The sequence below is a fragment of the Amaranthus tricolor genome, chromosome 14 (genome assembly GCF_026212465.1).
Source record: "Amaranthus tricolor cultivar Red isolate AtriRed21 chromosome 14, ASM2621246v1, whole genome shotgun sequence".
NCBI lineage: Eukaryota > Viridiplantae > Streptophyta > Magnoliopsida > Caryophyllales > Amaranthaceae > Amaranthus > Amaranthus tricolor.
Window position 1 is genome coordinate 19,173,584 of NC_080060.1, and position 19,356 is coordinate 19,192,939.

Below are 19,356 nucleotides of genomic sequence, written 5' to 3' on the forward strand. Positions count from 1 at the left end.
CCCCAACGTGTAGGAGTATCTAATGACCAATACACTTTTTTAAGTTGGTATTGGTCACATAATTGTTTATATCTTCTTTTAATCTTTCCGATCCTAAGCCATTTTACTATATCCCTAATTGGTTCTAATAATTCACTTAATTGTTTTATACCTACTTGACAAGATAAGTTAACTATGTGCGCACAACAACGTATGTGTAATAAGCTACCCCCAAGGATTAAACTAAAGGCGGGTTCGTTAAATAAAAGTTCTATACATTTTATGTTTGCGGTTGCATTATCTGTTGAACAACAAAATATTTTATCTAATAAGTTCCATTCCCTACATATCTCTATTAATCTATATTTTATGTTTTCGCCGGTGTGTCTTTCTGGCATAGTCTCAAAAGCAATTATTCTTTTTTGAATAATCCAATTTCGATCTATCCAGTGTGCTGTTACACACATATAAGATTCTAAATGTGGGGGAGCAGACCATATGTCAGTTGTTATGCTAACCCTACCATTAAACGATTTAAACATTTCAACTAGGTCATAGCACATTGATTCGTATAATTTAATTGTTCGTCTTTTAAGAGTGTTCCTAGGGATTGCTCTAAATTGTGGTTGCAATTGTTGTCTAGTGAGACGCTCATATGCCCTACTTTCACCGTGGTTAAAAGGCAATTCATCGCAAATTACATACCTAGAAAATTCATCAATCATGTCATTACGATTATATCTAAAAGGCATACCTGTGTTGGGAATGTCCCATTGTGTCTGTCGGCTTCCACTTGTGGTCCCGCTGCCGCTTGATGCATGAGTTTCTTTTGTGATTCCATGCTTCTTTGCCAAATGTTTGTTAAAAGATCCCGTTCCACCACCTAACACGTATTCACAAAACACAATAAATAAATGTTTATAAAATATGAATATATAATGTATGAATGTATTATGTATGTATAAAAAACTTAAAAAGTATTTACCTCTGGCGAAATTGTATGAAACTAAGGGCTTTACTCCTTGACTTTCACAAATTTGACAAGTGCATAGGAACATATCTGGATTCTCGGTTGGTTCTTTTGTGAAATACGACCACACATGTGAAACAGCTCTACCACTAGAAGGTGGCATTGCCGGAAAAGGTTGTCTTACTGGTTCATCTTCATCTAAATAAATAATTTAAAATTATAAAACTATAATTAAATAAATAAATAATTTAAAGTTTAATTAATTTGAAGAATAAAATTATAAAACTAACCGATAGTTTGGAAATTGACTCGTTTACCACGAGCTTGTCTTTGTTGTTGTTGTTCTCCTTGTTCTTCATCTGATCTTGTTGATGACTGTCGAGATATATGTACCCCAATTGGGGTCGTTGGTTCTTCTTCTTGTTCTTCTTCTTCTTCAATTTGTATATCTTTTTCCACTTCTTCTGCATATTGATGTAACTCCGGGTCGTACCCTTCCGGATAATTAGGTTCATAATTATAATTACTAATGGAGGGTGTTGTTGATACCGACGGAGTAGAAGTGGCCTTTCTTTTGGAGGAACTGGAACCTCCTAATGATTTTGCCACTTTAGTAACTTTTTTTGTGGCTCTTTTCAAAAATGAAGACATGATTGATAGTATAGAAGTAAAAATAGAAATATAGAATTAAGAAATAAATAAATGATTAATTATGTAACTAACTAAATTAAGAAATAATTAGAAGACTAATTATGTAATTAAGAGAATAATTGCGTAATTAAAGAATTAAGTAGAGAGAGTAGGAGAAGAGATGAGTTGTGAATGAAAATGATTGAAAGTGATGAGTATTTATAGGATGGATTCCAACGGCTAGTTTGGCTCAACGGTTCCATGGAACCGGTGGGCCGGTTCAACCGGACCGGTCCCGGTTCCGGTTCCATGGAACCGTTGAGCCGGTTCAACCGGACCGGTCCCGGTTCCGGTTCCAGAACCGGTTCCATGGAACCGTTGGACCGGTTCTCCCGGACCGGTTCCGGTTCCAACCCGCGGGTTTTTTGGCCCGGTTCACGACGGTTTTTTCCGGCGGTTTCACGGTTCCGGCGACTTTTTTCCGGCGGTTTCACGGTTCGGGGCGGTTCGGAACCTGTCGCAAACGGTTCCGGTTCCGGTTCCGGTTCCAAGCGGTTCGGGACCGGTTCGGTTCCGGGTAACCCGCCCCGTGGCCATGCCTAGATACCATGTTAGATTTAGGAATTCTCCCTTTTCCTTCATTATTATTCATAACTGTTATTTATAGAGAAACCTTTTAGGGTTTTCTATTTACAAGGCTATAATTAAGGTAACAAATTATTCACATAATCAGCATATTAACGGTAAAAATATTTACATATATTTTCTAATATACTTTCCTAATAGACAACTATATCATGTGGATGCAGTATATATCATCAAGAAATTATAACTAAAACACACTAAAGGAAGTTATAGTTAAAAATACATGGAAAACTGAATATTGAAAAACATTTGAAATATATGTTCTGATCACATTTATGCAATAAGTCCATACAATCTACACATGTACACATCAATATCATTTTTCAGAAGCTTTTATACTTTGTTAGAGCACATATATTATCTTTTCAAAATATTTAGTTTTTTCTAACAAATTTTCAAAATTTTAGAAAGGTAATATATCATACACCCTTCTGTTCTCTTTACTTGCCCATTTTCTTATTGGTAAGTTTACCTTAGTTGTTCCATTTCTATTTTTGATGTAAATTTTTGAACTATTTTGTCTTTATGGCCCTTGTATTTTTACAAATTTAACCTTACTTACCTAACTAATGTAACTCGTTAAATACTTTAACCCTAATTAATTTCCCTATCTATTCCCATTTCTATTTAATCTTAACCCCCCTCCCCCCCCCCCAACTAATTCACTCATCCCCTCATTGAAAAGCTAATGTGTGCCGTTTCATCATCTTCAACTGACATTCATCTTAGTTCATACCCTTCCTCAAAACTCTTCATCTTCCTCTTCCTCTTCTCACCCACCCACCCCCTCATTAAAATCCTAATTTGTTGAAGCATTCATCTTCATTCATGTCCGTCCTCTGAACTGTTCATGTTCCTCCTCATTAAAACCCTAATTTGTTGTACTGGGTTGTATCAGTTTTGTTCGTGTTTATTTCCTTTTGTTATTTGTAGATATGGGTTTATTATTATAGGTTCACCAAAATCTTGTCTTTCTTGGTTATCTTCATCAGAGAAAAATTATTTTGTTGGTCCTCCAAATCCTTGTTTTTCGTTTTATGCTTATGTGCCTCCTTCTCCTACCATTTCTGTAGAAACGGATCCCAATTGGAGAAGGGAGTTGAATTCGAAGCATGAAGATATTCAAGGTATGTTTGATTTACAACTAGCTCTACCAGCTATAGATAATGTTTTTTGATCTTCAAATGAAGCATCACTCGTTGATGATGATGTTAAGTCTGATTTTGATGTACATAGACCCTTCTCTTGTATGTGGATTTATCTTTCCTCCTAACTTGTGATGATCTTGTTTTTTTTTTTTTGTTGGTTGGTTTTATGCATGTCTATGGTCTGTGATGATTTTGAGACCTCTTTTTGCCCAATGATTTTATATATTTAACGGAAACAATTTGATTATTAACTATTGTAAACCCTAAAATTACGTCTTATGCCACCAATCTAGGATTTTGATTTCATAAGCCACCAAACTTAGAGTTTTGGAGTCTATGTTCTTTGTCGGATTTATCCGGCAATTGATGTGTTTTATGCTTTCTCTATGATGAGAACAATTTGTTCTCTAAGAGACATTCAACTGATTTTATTTTTAAGCCATTGATAATGAGTTAATGCTTTACTTTCCATTAAAAAACATGTTTAGTGTCAAACAACTTGATGAGATCTAATACATGATGTCTATAACTAAACTTTTTTTTATCTAAAAATTCCCAAAAGTGAGTATTCACAAGTAACCCAAAAAGTATACTCCTGTTTGTGATTTGTGAGTTGTTTACCCATCTAATATGCAAAAGTGTTGCTACTTATATGCTGGTGTTTAAGTTGATGTTTGATATGTTGCATATGTTGGTGCTGCTTTTGTTGGTTGTTCAACTATTGGTTCATTTGTTGCTTTTATTTTTGGTTCAGTTCTTGGTTCATGTCCTGCTTTTGTTGGTGGTTCAGTTGTTGGGTCATTTGTTGCTTTTGTTTTTGATTAGCTCGTGCTTAATTTGTTGCTTTTGTTGTTAGTTCAGTTGTTGGTGCTTTTGTTACTTCTGTTGTTTGGTGAAAATACTATTCATCATTGATGCCTAAGTAAAAAAAATGACTTCAAACATGCTCTTTTCAACCTTTGTATCAAAAATAGCGCAATGACTTGTAAATTATTTCCTTCCTTTCACTCAAATAATTTGGGAGTCTTCCTTCCCTTGCAAGTTTGGTTTTATTCATGAGTGGAATGTGATAATCTATACCACCTAATTTTTTTATCACTTCAATTTTATATGCTTGTAAAGTGATCTAAAAAAATTCAAAGCATTTGGTTGTAAAGCCTCAAATGCAGAATTAGGGGCTTGTAAAGTGATGTCTATAACTACACTAATTCAATTTTATATGCTTGTAAAGTGATCTAAACAAATTCATATGCTTGTAAAGTGATCTAAACAAATGCAGAATTAACAGCCTTAACTAATTTTGAATAATTGTATACAGATTTTTGATGTTTCATTGCTTGTATAGACCTAAAAAAACCCTAAGTCCAAGACATTCATATGTGGAGAATTAGGGGCTTTTGGTCTAAATGAAAGCTAAACCCCTCTAATGTTGTTACCTCCCTAAACCATAAATCATCATCTAAAATGTGTGGCTTAGCATTGTCTTGTTGAAATGTATATTGTCTTGCTTGCTCATTCAGGCCATTTGTTTCTTATTGCTGGTAATATCTTTTGCACAATCTTATCCCTCATGTAATTCTTAGTGATTGATTATATTGGTTTGGTCTTTGTCTCTCCTCTCTTCCTGTTCATTGAACTCCTCTGAGCTGGTACCTAAGATATAAAAAGAAAGATTCCTATCTTTCCATCAAAAATCGGTTGATCATCATTTGAAATACTTGCCTAGCCACTGCACACATGAACATGATTTTGGGCACATATCGTTTTGATTGAAATTCTCTATGTGTTTCTACCACCCTAGGTGTGAGATAATATATTTTTTTGTCCTAGTGAGGTAAAATAACTTGTCATCTATGTAACTATGTTAGACATGCCATTAAACTGAAAGTTGTTTCCTTCATTATCTAAAATACAACTTGAAAAACAAAACACTAACTTGTCAAGTTTTTTTGTCATTTAGTAATGGTTTAATTGCATTTGTGTGCTTTCAAATGAACTTCTTTTTCCATCTCCATATTGTGCTTGGACTTACACCCATGGCCCTTACAACTATTGTTTGACTTGTTTCTTTGGCCTTTTCAAAACTTTGTATCATCAAAGATAATTTATTCCCAATCCATTTGCTATTTACATTAATTAGAATGAACTTTGTTGTTGTTTCTTAACTTGTCCCCATATTCTTGATATGGTCTTCCTACTAACTTTGAATTTCTTTGAAAGTTCACCCATTACTCCATGTGCTGGCCTCCTTTCCTCCTTTTATTGTGTAGAGACAAAAGTAATTCATGCATTGTTTCTTACAATAATCATCTAAATCTCTTGATCTTTCCATCTTGATCAAACTTGAGCTAATAAATGATGTTTGTCGGTGGAATTAATAAATGTTATTGTCCCTTTATAAAGGGAGTTATTGAGGCAATGCTTGTTTTGGGGCTTGTTTTGCTTTGTAGCGCCATTCTGAAATGTTGGTATGGTTTTGGCTTTTCTAAAATTTGAGTTCTCTTTTGTATTGTGGCGCCAATTTATAAGTTTTGTGAACTACTTGTTCATTGTAAAGTTTTCTTTGTATTGTGGCGTCAATCTTGTTTGGTTTGCTGTTTTGGTGAAGTTTTGTTTCTGATTTGGGAAAAGTTTTCAGATTATGATGACTTTATTTTATAATCAAATTGTTGTTTTCTTTATAGCCAATTAATCAAATTTAAATGCTAAATGCATACCGTCTTTGTTTTTTTAAATCTGAAGTCAATGAAAGATTTAATATCCGCATGTGCATGTGGCGAAGGTTGTTCATTATCTGTTGTGGTCCAAAAAATGTGGAAGAAATTAACGTAGAATTGAAGAATTAGTTTAGTTAATTTTTTTAATGTGTAATTTACATTATGTAATTTTTGTAATTTTAATGAAGAGCTTTTGTAGTGTTTTAATTAAAAATTAAAGAATGTTATTTTGTAATTTTAATGAAATGGAATGTGATTTTCGATTTTTCCTTTAAATTTGAATGAATTGAAAAAAGCTAGTTTAATTAAATAAAAGGAGGGAAAAATTAAGAATTAATCAAATCTCTTAAAATACCCCAACTACCACCACTAGTGGAAAAAACCTTATTTGCTGTGGTTTTTTTTTTTGCCATTATTTGCTGCGCTTTTGGCCCCAAACAATAGTGATGGCAGCAAATGGCCTACTTTAAATGTTGCGGTTAAAAACCGCAGCAATTAGTTGTTTCTTTTTTTTTCCAATTCTTTTTCCTATTTATTGTTGCGAATATACAAAAACTGCAGTAAATACGTTTTTTTCCACTAGTACACCATTAAAGTGGTCCCCTCACAACTCTTAAAATTTGTGCCCAACCCAAATAGGATAAGTAAAGAGACTAGGAGGGAGTAGAAAAATAGTGAGCAGAATGGAAAACATCTCGGTAGTTAGAAAAGAAAAGTTAGGTAGGCCTAAAAACCGTGAGATTAGCAAATTAGAAAGACATGAACAAGTAGGGATTATAAGCATTAAAAAAGTATTCAAATAAAGTTAGTGAAAAAATATAATGAGCTACAACTATTATAAAAATATTTTAATAAAGTTAGTGAGAAATATGTAGGGAGCATAAACAATATAAAAATGTTAAAATGAAGTTAGTGGATAAAATATAGGGATCATAAACATTATTAAAATAGTAAAATGAGGATGAACAAGGTTAATTATGTCCAAAATTTGTGATATAAGTAAAAATATTTTTAATTGAAACGACAAATAGAACAACTCAAAATAGCAAATGGAAACAACTTTAAAGAACAGAGGAAATCATACAATCTAATAAAAAGATTATAAATTTTATATGTCATTCTCATAGTGATTTTTTATATGGAATAATTGTTACCAAAGTTAATATCAACTTATTCCTTAATATATGAGTAGTATATCACAATTAATTATGTTCTATTAAATTTTCTTGGAATATATATTTTTAAATTTAAAAGCTACATAAAATTTCCAATTAAAGTTTCATTAAAATTTTAGTTTATAAAATATTTCATCAAGAAATAAATGATACATAATAATTAAAAATTATTTTGAGGATGATAAAGAATCATTATGATAACTTTGTTGGAAAATTACCCAGATTTGGCTTAAAAAGTATGAGAACTTTAATTAATACTTATATTAACAACCAAAATTTTTTGACTTAAAGCAATATAAAGGTAAAGGACACTCCCCGTATCCCGCACAAGGCAGGGTTCGAGTGAAGGTTTTTTTTCCTAAAAGATGCGGACAAACCATATCTGTTCCCCTTAAGGAGGGAGTAAAGAGGATGCCCCAGCTGACACTTGCGCCCAGTAGGGGTCAAACCCGAAACCTTCTAGTCAACTTACAGATGCTCTATCCATAGAGCCACAACCGCTTTTAGTCACTGAAAGGCGCTATTTATTATGAAAGTCTCTATATATTTTGTAACAAATATTATAATTTTATATTGATAACATGTAATTACATCTTAATATAAAATTTATATTTGTATATACTTTTATATTAATAACTTCTTGCATTTTATGAGTTTTTATAAATTAAATTGATTTTTTACATCATGAAATGTACTGTTATATTTGCGGTGGAACACTTATTTTGCACCTATATGCTTTTTACTTTTTTTTTTCATGTGAGCTCATATGTCACTTATCTCTCACACTTCTCATTTTAAGGCGTACATCACTTATGCACTCACATTGTCACATACTCCCTCCGTTCTTTTTTGTTTTTCTCATTTACTTTTTGCACAGTTTTCAAAGTGAATTTTGAGCCTTATCTCTAAATACGCATCATAAAAAATTATAAAAAATATATAATGAAAAAGTATACATTAACACGAATTTAATGAGATCTCACATGGATGTATTTTATCATCTATACGTGTCTTAAAAATCTTAATCACATTTCTCTCTCTAAAAAAGAATATTCTAAACGGGAACTATTGGTGCAGTATGAACTTTACTAAGCCAAACAACCTATTTATACTAGTGTTGGTCTTATTTATACTATTGTTAGTCTTTTTGTCAATTAATGAATTTGTGAGTGTGTTTCAAAACTACATATTTCCTCTGTCCATTTCAGTTTACACCTTTTGCCTCAAAAAGCTGTTTATATTTGAGTTTTAAAGTGCAAACTCAAATAATCGTATTTCTCTAGAGTATTCTTGTTTATGTAGTTAGTTACTTATCTAGATATTTGTATCGTTGTGTATACTTTTTAGGTTAACTTTTAACAAGATTTATTCCTTTTATCTGGATTTTAATGATTTAAAGCTTATAAATTTAGACAAGTGAGGTGATGAGGCCATTATTGAAAATTGCTACCTTTTTCATTATATCGTCACACTTTACATATTGAAATTCCAATATTGCCCTTAATGAAATATCATAACTTTATCACTCTAACTTCTCTCTAAAAGAAACTCTTTGAACTAAAATTCAATATCAAAATACTATTACAAATGAAAATGATCACCAAAATGATTTGGTAAGCATCGATAATGATTGGTAATTTCAAAACAAATTGCTTGTGTTGAAATTTGATGAATGTTCGCTCTTTTGGTCATAACATTTGATAGGATAATTACATTTATGTAATGTTTGCGGAATAATAACCTAGACTTCAATATCATTCCAATGATATATAATATGTCCAAATTCGATAACCGACCGAGAAATGACGATCGATAAATGTTTTTTGTGTTGAAATTTGATATTTAGCTATAACTTTTTATAGAAAATCGCACTAATATAAGGTTTGCTGCATTAGAAACCAGACTGCAAGGGCTTTTTAAAGATATATTATATGCCCAATTTCGATAACTGAGCAAGAAATTACAACCGTTTAAAGTTTGCAGTGATTTTTAGTAGATCCAGTCGATTAAAACACAGACCGATCTGCGGTCGAGTCGCGTAAAACACGCAACCGGATCACGGTAGATTCGTGTAAAACACGCGATCAAACCGCAGTGAAGTCGCATGTTTTGGTACTGCGGTCCGGTCGCATATTTTACGCGACTCTACCGTTGTCCAATCGCAGGTTTTATGCGACTAGATGTACTAAAAATCACTGGAAATTTTAAACGCTCGTCATTTCTCGCTTGATTATCGGAATTGGGTATATCATATATCGTTGGAAAGTTCTTAAAGTCTAGTCTCTAATGCCTCAAACTTTACATTAATGCAATTTTTCTATAAAACGTTATGGCTAAACAATTAAACATGTATCATATTTCAACACAAGCAAACTTTAAACGATCGTCATTTCTCGCTCGGTTATTGGAATCGGGTATATAATAAATTATTGAAAAGATCTTGAAGCCTAGGTTATAATGCCGCAAATCTTGCATTAATGTAATTTTTCTATCAAACATTATCGCCAAAAGAGTGAATATGTATCAAATTTCAACACAAAACGTGTGACTAGGTTTATTTTCTGATTATTAAAAATTGTTTTCTTCTTAAAATTAATATTTTTTATTTTAATTTAATTATTATTAATAATTTTAGTTTAATAATAATAATGGTTGATTTTATAATTTAAAATAAATTTAAAGGCATTTAAGTAATTTCATTTAAAAAAGATGGCGACACAATGAAAAAAATGACCATTTTTAAAGATTGGATAAATATGTTTCACAAGAGAATTCATTTGAACTTAAATAAAAATATTCAACTTAGTTTAGTTGTAAACTTAACGTATCACTTTTTGAGTATTTTAGATATTGAGAATCAATTACGGATGCTGTTAGTTAAAAGTGAAAAGGATATCGAGTTTTCAAGGTGGGACTAAATTTCCTTCTCAATGGTAAGTGTAAACTGAAAGTTCTCGAATGTTTGTGTGGAGTTCTCTTAAAGATTAGGCTAAATATCTAAGTATAAGGATGTTACTTGTTAATCTTATATGGAAATACTTGTATGAAATGTCTTTTGCTTGTAGTACCATCAAAAATTTGATAAGCGGAGGTATTGAATATGCTGAAGTCACGACTAGCATTCAATCACACATGGATGTAACAAAGGCTTTTCGGATAGAAGTGGATTTGTATAAGGATCGACCCCATGTACTTTCTTATTTGCTATAATATTTGATGAGTTGGCCTATATTATTCAAAAACGCATTTCTTAGTGCATGTTATTTGTTGATGATATTGTACTTATGGTGGAAACTGGTGAGGACGTCAATGTGAGGATACTAGATTAAAAGGTGAATTTAGAGGAAAAAGAGTAGTAAATAAGTCGCTCTAACTAAAATTACTTAAGATGTTACGTACAACCAAATTTAAATATTTAGGATCATACTCAAGTAATGAAAACACTGATAGTTAGATGTTTTATTCTTGTTTTCCCCATTATATGGCTCCATTACTATTTCGTTATGTGATTTTGCTTGCTTAATTGAGACATTACGTTTGGTTTGGTATTTTGGTGTTTTTGGTGCATTTCAGTTTTTTTTTTTTCAAAATCGAGACTATAATACCCCGTTAAAATATCGATTAAAAATTATTTAATAAATATTTTGCTGATTAAAAATATAAATGTACGTGCATTTTGTCATCATTTATAATTTGTTGTGCGTGCGTTTCGTCGTATAACAAGTTTATCACGTAATAATTTTTACCTCTTACAATTAAACTGAGAAATTAATTAATTTAATTAGAAATAAAAACATGCAAAAGGCCAAGGGTTGGCCTGTTATGTTAAGGGTGGAGGAGTTCATGTAACTCCTCCCTAATTACATAAGTAATGGTCATTAACAAGGGCATTATCCTAAGCATTTATGCTAGGACTATTTCATTCGAAAATTTGAGAGAAAAAGATAAAAAAAAAAATATCAAGGGTTAGTTTTGGGTGTTTGAGTTTTATTTTAAAGCCTTTGATTCTTAATTTGTAAGCCTTCATGAATTCTTAATTCTATAACATAACTTTAATTTGTTAGAAAAATTTTGTTCATGCCTTTATTTGATTTTGTTTTAATGATTCATAATTCTTTAATGTCATGGTTGGGAACAATAATTTCATTTGAAAATTTGGAATGGACTCAAATTTATTGTTGGCAAATCAATAATTTTCAAATTTGGATTGAAATCCAATTCCATCATTGTTTTTAAAGTAGTTAAAGTTAAGAATTTGAGAATGACTACCCAAACCTTGTCGTTCTCAAATTCTTTATTTATGATTTCATAATTGAAATTCATAATTTGAAAGGAAATACTTGTTTCCAAACACTACATAACAAAATTTCAATTTGTTTGAAGAATTACTTTTATACTTTTTATTAATATTATAATTCATAATTCTTTAACAAGATTCAATTTGTTAGAAGGATTATGTTTTTGCTTTTATTTGATATAAATTTCACAATTTATAATTCTTTAACAAAATTTCAATTTGTTAGAAGAATTATGTTTATACTTTTAATTGGTATAGTTTTCATGGAATCATGATTCTTTAACAAAATCTCAATTTGTTAAAAGAATTATGTTTATGACTTTTATTTGATTTAGTCATCATAATTCATAATTCTTTAGCAAAATTTCAATTTGCTAGAAGATAATTATTTTCATGATTTATGTGATATACATAGGAAAAAAAAATTGTATAGGTGTTGTAAATATGTTTATTTAAAGAATGCTTAGATTTTTGTTTCAACAATGTTTATGGTAATGAAATTTTGTGTATATGAATATGAATATTTTGTTTTATGAAATTTGTTATAAGTTTAGTTGATTTCATTATTTTGATTAAAGATTGATAACGTGGGTTGTCGTGTTATGGTTTATGCGATGTGATTTAAAACCATTGATTTATGAAATGAGATAAAGGATTTACATATTTTTTGCCTCGGGAGTCGTACCTCAAGCCTTCCCGGTTTGGGTGCATTTTATTCGTCGTTTCACTCCTGACTGGATTAAAAGTTGCTTAAACGCTAAAATTAATTAAAGTAGTAAATAGGCGTTGAAAATTATGAAATTTAGTACCCAACGTAATTGATACACTAGTGGAAAAAAAAACGTATTTGTTGCGTACAATTTGCTGCGGTGTTTGTATATACGCAGCAATAAATAGGAAAAAGAATAAGAAAAAAAACACAATTAATTGTTGCGGTTTTAAGGCTTGACCGCAGCAAATACTCAGTAGCACAATTAATTGCTGCAGTTATGCTAAGGACCGCAACAAATAAGTATTAAAAAAAAGTGAAGAAAAAATTTAAAGGCAGACATACCCAACTCTGCGCCTCGCGGAGTGCCTTTTGACCCAAAATAATTGCTGTGGTTTTGCTTGTGACCGCAACAAATAACTGTTAACTGCTTCATTATGTTGTTGTTATTTGCTGCGGTTGTTCGATGACCAGAGCAATTAAGTGCCATTACTAAGAAATTGCTGCGGTTCTCCCTCGAAGCCCGTAGCAAATATTGCTTCTAAAAAATTAAAATAACGTGACGTTCCAGTAGCTACTGTATATATATATATATATATATATATATATATATATATATATATATATATATATATATATATATATATATATATATATATATATATATATATATATATATATATATATATATATATATATATATATGTTACGTTGTATCAAAAATTAAAAAACCCGCCTTTCAAACTTTGCAGCCATTATTCACACTTACTGTTGTATCAAAAGCCCTCCTAAAACCCACCATTTTCGCACATTGCTACTGTTGCTTCTTCATCGTTGTACTGTCTGTCGTCTTCAATTTCGTTTGTCTTAGCTTCTTCATCGTACTGTTGCATTGCTTCCTTCAGTTTCGCATACCCAACGAACATTTCAACCTAAACCCACCATTTTCGTTCTTTTTCTTCTTCTTTAACATTTGAAACCCACCATTCTTGCTTCCTTCAAAAACCCACGAAATTAGGGCTTAGTCTTGTTAATCTTCAAGGTATTTTTTTTTCAAGCTTAATTTAAGTTCTTCAACCTTCATTATGTTTAAGGAATTTAGTTTTTTTATATTAATTTTTTTTCATTGTATAGGTTATACACAACTAGACCTGGGAAAATTTGATCCGACTCGAAAATGAACCCGGGACCCGACCCGACAAAACCCGAACCCGACCGACCCGAAAGCGACTTAATCCGAAACATGACCGACCCGATAATTACCCGACCGAAAATGACCCGGCCGAAAACCGACCCGTTTTGACCGATTTAATATAATTTTTAGAGTAATTTCAATGTTAGAATTCATTTCAAATAAAATTTTAGTTTTCAAAGTATCTCAACATATTGAGTATATCACTTGAACCCTAAAACTCATCAATAAATCTCAAAAAACACATATTTAACGTCTTTTTAGCCATCGTAATTATTTTTCTTTAAAAACAGGACGTTATAATCATCTTAATTGAATACATGTATCTTGTTAAATCAGTCAAATGAGTTTTTAATTCTTCTACATTTCAGTAAGCAAATCAATATAATTTATACGAACGTTTCGCACGTTTGAATGAGCTTTTCAAAAAACGAATGTCGCTACCCTAAATTATAAAACGCGTATCTTATAAGACGAAATAAGTACTTAGTTGTATATATTTCCAACATGAAAATTGTGAAGATAATTTTAACGTCATTTTTATCTAACGTTACAATTATAATAAACAAAATAACTTTTATAAAGCGTGTATCTTACAAGTCTTTCAAAATAAGTATTAATTCCCCTATTTTTCTTGCACTTAAATGAACCTGACATACCAACTATTTTTTGAAAATCGTACATGTAATTTCTCTAATGATTTTTTTAGACATTTTAATGATTTTTTTTATGTTGAATTAGTCGATTGGATATTCTAATGTTTTATGGTAACCCGTTGGGTCAATCCGAACCTACCCGAAACCCAGAGTGATCCGACCTGAAACTGACCTGATCCGAAACTGACCCGACCCGAAAATGACCCGACCGAAATTGATCCGACCCAAAACCCGACCGACCGACCGTTTTCCCAGGTCTATACACAACCCACTAAAACCCACGAAATTCAAGGTATCTTTTTCATTTTGATTTTGTAAATTAGGTTAAATTTGTCATACTTTATGAATGTGTATGTTGTTGTTTTTAAGTTTTAAATTTATCATATATATCATGTTTTCTTATATTTTTAAGTAATTTCTTCATTTTATTTATGAATGTGTGTGGTTTTTAAGTTTTAAATTTATCATAATTTATTTCTAGTTTGTAAATTAGGTTTAATTAGGGTTGTTTATGGTTAATTGAATGAGTTGTTGATATGAATGTTAATTAGTTGTCCAAGTTTATGAATGTGATTTTTCGGATATTTCATGATATACCACTAAGTTTCTTCGAAATTCACCATATACCACTAAGTTTCTTCGAAATTCACCATATACCACACAAAATGTTTTAATTCACCATATACCATTGAGTTTTCGTCCTTTAGCACAGAATACCATTAATGACAACTACCGTTAGTGTGTCGTTTGTGGTAAATTATTAATTCACCACTACCATTAATTTATTTTTTTTGCGTCAAATCTGACGATAGCTGATATCCGTATGTATCAAGAAACGACACACTAAAATTGCATTGGTAACAATAGCTATGCTATAGAAAAAGGCAGATATCCGAAGCTACTATATGAATGTTTCTAACTCATCATAACTCATCAAGGACGCAAGTATACATGTTTGTGACATCGCGTGGCTAAAATAGGCTACGTTTACAAGCAAATTCAAAAGAAGACATCACTTCAAGTAGGGAAACCCCAGATAAGTTGGTACTTTACAAGCAATAAAGATGATTAGAAAAATTTAGTCTCTATGCCCAGCATATGAAACGCAAGTTTCGAGGTGTGCAACCATGGATGAGTTCGTCTACAGATCATGCCTATCCCTCACCAAATTTGAAAAACTAGTTCAGCCCACAAGTCATCAGAGAACATGCAGCATGTCTCTTTAGCCGCAAACTTAAAAGAGCCGTGACAAGCAGCTTTAAAGATTACAATCTTATTATTGATTAAGTTATCTTTATTAAGAATTTAAGATGAAGCATATTGAGAAACGCTGCAACCATGGGCACATTAAGGATTACGGAACATGTACTCCTTTGTAAAAATGGGTAGTAGATGTCATGTTTTATCAAGATATGAACCAAGATCAAAGCTCATTCAAGTCAATTGCTCGTAAAGCACTCATTTATCCTACAGAGATGCCCTATTATACTAAAAGCCTTATTAAAAAGATAGTAGAAGAATGGAAAACAACAAAGAAATCAACCAAAATGGATCACGTTCAACCCCATCACAGACTCGTGTTCCGAAAATTCAGCAACTAGGTTTTCAGCTATCGTCAGATTTGACGCAAAAAATGGTATTTGACGCAAAAAACATAAAATTAATGGTATATGGTGAATTAATAATTTACCACAAACGGCACACTAACGGTAGTTTCCATTAATGGTATTCAGTGCTAACGGACGAAAACTCAATGGTATATGGTGAATTAAAACATTTTGTGTGGTATATGGTGAATTTCGAAGAAACTCAGTGGTATATCATGAAATATCCGGATTTTATTTTTATTTTTTTTATATGTTGTTAATATATATAAATATTAATTATGGTTAGTACAATAAACATCATTTGGACAGTTTAAAAAACATTGTATTATTATTTGGGTTAATTAGGTTTAAATGAATGATTATTACTTAATTTTGTGCTTCATTAGGGTTCGTTAAGTATATATGTTTAAAAGTTGTGTATTAATTTTGTTTTGAATTAATTAATCACACTAATTAGGATGACAAAAGATCGTTCTTGGATGTATTGAAGCATTGAATCGTCGGAATTTATTGATGGCGTATTAGAATTTTGTAGTATTACGGTTGAACATCAAGTTAGGACGGGGGAGTTGATTTTTATTGCCCATGTGTCAGTTGTGGCAATGTATCAAAGGTAGATAGTGTTGATATCCTTAGGGAGCACATACTTTGACGTGGGTTTAGCCTCAATATTATGTTTGGGTTTGGCATGGTGAGGAGGGAGTTTGCAAAGAGAATAAGTGTTGTTGAGGACGTCAATAATGTGGCCGATGTCAATGAGGATGTAGTAGATCATGTTGATGGGTATGAGACAAATGAAGAGAATGTCGATGAGGATGTGGATCGTGTTGATGAGATGATGGAGGGAGTCGAGGATGAGTTAGGAAAACGTCCTCGTGTTTTTGACTTGTTGACAGAGGCTTCTCAAAAGCCTTTGTACCCTGGATGTACAAAGTTCACCAAACTAACAGCAGTGTTGACAATTTTCAACATTAAGTCAAAGTTCAATTGGAGTGACGCTAGATTCACAATGTTATTAGAAGCGTTAGGTGAGATGCTTCCTGAGGGAAATGAACTTCCAAAGTCGACATATTATGCCAAAAAGCTCATGTGTCCTTTCGGCTTAGAGTACCAGAAGATTCATGCGTGTCCGAATGATTATGTGTTGTATCGGAATGAAAACGAGAACTTAGAAGAGTGTCCTAGGTGTGGGTTATCGCGCTATAAGCATAAAGGGGCTCGGGATGCTAAAGGGCCCCCGGCTAAGGTGTTGTGGTATCTTCCAATAATACCTAGATTCAAGCGCTTGTTTTCTATAAAGAAAGATGCTTTAAATTTGAGGTGGCATGCAGATAGGGTGAAGAAAGGTCACTTGCTAACACATCCATCTGATTCTCCGGAGTGGAAGAGTATTGATAGGTTGCATAAGACTTTTGGGGATGAGGTTCGTAATTTAAGGCTCGGACTGTGTACGGATGGAATGAACCCATTCGGCAATCTTAGTTCTCAACATAGTACTTGGCCGGTACTTTTAGTGATCTATAATTTGCCACCTTGGTTGTGTATGAAGCGTATATACATTATGCTTCAGCTCAGCTTCTAGGAGTCCACGAGGATTGTTAGAATGGTTTTAGCACCTTGATAGCTAGATCCAAGTACCAAGATTCCATTTCCACTTTAGCCTAGGTCCTGGATGCATAGGTTTGGTCTTCACGTGTCGTCCAACGTGGTCTGGTCGCTAGTTTGCTGCTGTGCTGTTCTAAAGCCATGACCTGTTCTGTGAGGTCTGTATGCAGCCTATGCAGCCTTGTGTGGGCTCCTTTGGTATCTTCATTTGATACAACCACATTTGTATCTGATTTGCACGAAACTTGGCACACAACATTATTTGGTATATATTATTGTGTTGAAGTGGTTAGAATTGAAAATCATTGTCGTTTGCTAGAAATTACGTGTTAAGCTGCGATTTTAAGGGTTTTTAAGTGTTTTTGGCACTTTTGCGCATAAAGTAGCTCAAACTTGGTTTGCTTTGCACGAAACTTGGCACACAACACTATTTGGTATATATTATTGTGTTGAAGTGGTTAGAATTGAAAATCATAGTCATATGCTAGAAATTACGTGTTAAGTTGCGATTTTATGCGTTTTAAGCGTTTTTGGCACTTTTGCGCATAAAGTAGCTTAAACTTGGTTTGTTTTGCACGAAACTTGGCACACAACACTATTTGGTATATATTATTGTGTTGAAGTCGTTGGAATTGAAAATCATTGTCATATGCTAGAAATTACGTGTTAAGTTGCGATTTTATGCGTTTTTATGCTTCTTTGGCACTTTTGCGCATAAAGTAGCTCAAACTTGGTTTGTTTTATACAAAACTTGGCACACAACATTATTTGGTATATATTATTGTGTTGAAGTGGTTAGAATTGAAAATCATAGTCGTATATTAGAAATTACGTATTAAGTTGCGATTTTATGCGTTTTTATGCTTCTTTGGCACCAGTGGCGGACCCAGGAATTTCAAATTGGGGGGTCAAAATCCGAACGTCACGTCGTTCGGATGATCTAATCGTCGTCCGAATAATTTTTTTTTAAAGAAAAATAGAAAACATAATAGAAACAATATTTACAATTTACAATATCAAATCCGATGTTAAAAGTTTTACATTCCAAAATATTAAAAAAAAAAATTACAAGCGTTCAAATGAAAATTACAAATTCATCCTTCGAGTTTTCATATTTTTAAAGCGATCAATAATCTTTTCATCAGAAACTTGTAGAAACACTTCCTTCTCAATGTAAGTAACCAAACAATCATTCACTAGTTGATCACCCATGCTATTTCTCAACTTATTTTTGACAAACGTCATTGCGAAAAACACTCTTTCTACACTTGCCGTAGCAACAGGAAGAATCAACATCAACTTGATTAGCAAATGTATAAGAGGAAAAGTCTCATGTTTCCTTGTTTTAACAAGCATCATGGAAAGAGAATTGATATCTTGCAAATCATGAAATCTTTCATCATTTTGCATAGAATCCAAGAAGACATCAAGTTGAAGATCAAGAGCCGTTAAATCATAGCATGAAAACTCTTCGGGATATAAAGAAGCAAGTTTAAGTATCCTCTCTTTATCAAAAGATGAAAAGTTACCTCTAGGACTCAGGGAAGCCATGCATGTAAGTAACTCCATGTTCTTCTCATTAAAACGGTTATCAATCTCTTGAAGATGCAAATCAATTACTTCCAAAAAGATGTCAACGCGAAAATGATGTAGATTTGTTGCTTGTTTAGCAAAACGTCTTGATCTTCCTTGAGGTACATATTGAGCATCCATAGATGGAACATCAATCTCGTGTTTAGTACAAAATAAAATGACTTTGCCTAAGAGACTATCCCATCCTTGATCCCTCATCTTTTGCAACACATTCGTTGTACTTTTAACAAGGCTAATGGCATTCACAATATCTTGTTCCTTTCTTTGTAAAGCAACACATAAATCATTAGTGTAGCCAAAAATAGTCAACATGAAATGAGCCATAAAAATAAAATCAAAGGACTCCCAAGATCCTAAAACAACTTGAGCTTTGAGCTTATCATCCGGAGAGCCATTTTCTCCAATCTCCTCAAGCACTTTAACAATTGAAGGA

General features: G+C 32.3%; 2 protein-coding genes across 4 annotated transcripts; one reads left to right on the top strand and one right to left on the bottom strand.

The window, feature by feature from the left end:
• The first annotated feature begins 2,882 nt into the window (after nucleotides 1-2,882).
• Nucleotides 2,883-8,690, top strand: LOC130799488 (uncharacterized). Of its 3 annotated transcripts, none has more exons than XR_009039271.1 (2): nucleotides 2,883-3,351; nucleotides 7,556-8,690. XR_009039271.1 is itself a non-coding variant. In XM_057662596.1 (2 exons), the coding sequence occupies exons 1-2, from the start codon at nucleotides 3,075-3,077 to the stop codon at nucleotides 7,751-7,753; spliced, it is 465 nt and encodes a 154-aa protein (XP_057518579.1). In that variant the 5' UTR covers nucleotides 2,883-3,074; the 3' UTR covers nucleotides 7,754-8,336. The 3 variants fall into 3 exon arrangements, 1 of the variants encoding a protein (XP_057518579.1); XR_009039272.1 differs by lacking the exon at nucleotides 7,556-8,690 and adding an exon at nucleotides 6,115-6,365; XM_057662596.1 differs by having other exon boundaries at nucleotides 7,566-8,336.
• Nucleotides 8,691-13,058: 4,368 nt separating this feature from the next.
• Nucleotides 13,059-19,121, bottom strand: LOC130799393 (uncharacterized). The gene is made up of 2 exons (XM_057662490.1): nucleotides 18,480-19,121; nucleotides 13,059-13,169 (listed from the first exon to the last, which is right to left on the bottom strand). The coding sequence occupies exons 1-2, from the start codon at nucleotides 19,119-19,121 to the stop codon at nucleotides 13,059-13,061; spliced, it is 753 nt and encodes a 250-aa protein (XP_057518473.1).
• Nucleotides 19,122-19,356: the final 235 nt, after the last annotated feature.

What these genes read in the sequence shown, in the direction of transcription:
- LOC130799488 (XM_057662596.1), top strand. Translation starts at nt 3,075, where the DNA reads ATGTTCCTCCTCATTAAAACCCTAATTTGTTGTACTGGGTTGTATCAG. An exon ending in GAAGCATGAAGATATTCAAG is followed by an intron (nt 3,352 to 7,565) that starts GTATGTTTGATT and finishes AGCAATATAAAG; the next exon opens with GTAAAGGACACTCCCCGTAT.
- LOC130799393 (XM_057662490.1), bottom strand. Translation starts at nt 19,121, where the DNA reads ATGAGGGATCAAGGATGGGATAGTCTCTTAGGCAAAGTCATTTTATTT. An exon ending in AGAAGGAAGTGTTTCTACAA is followed by an intron (nt 13,170 to 18,479) that starts GTTTCTGATGAA and finishes GCGAAACTGAAG; the next exon opens with GAAGCAATGCAACAGTACGA.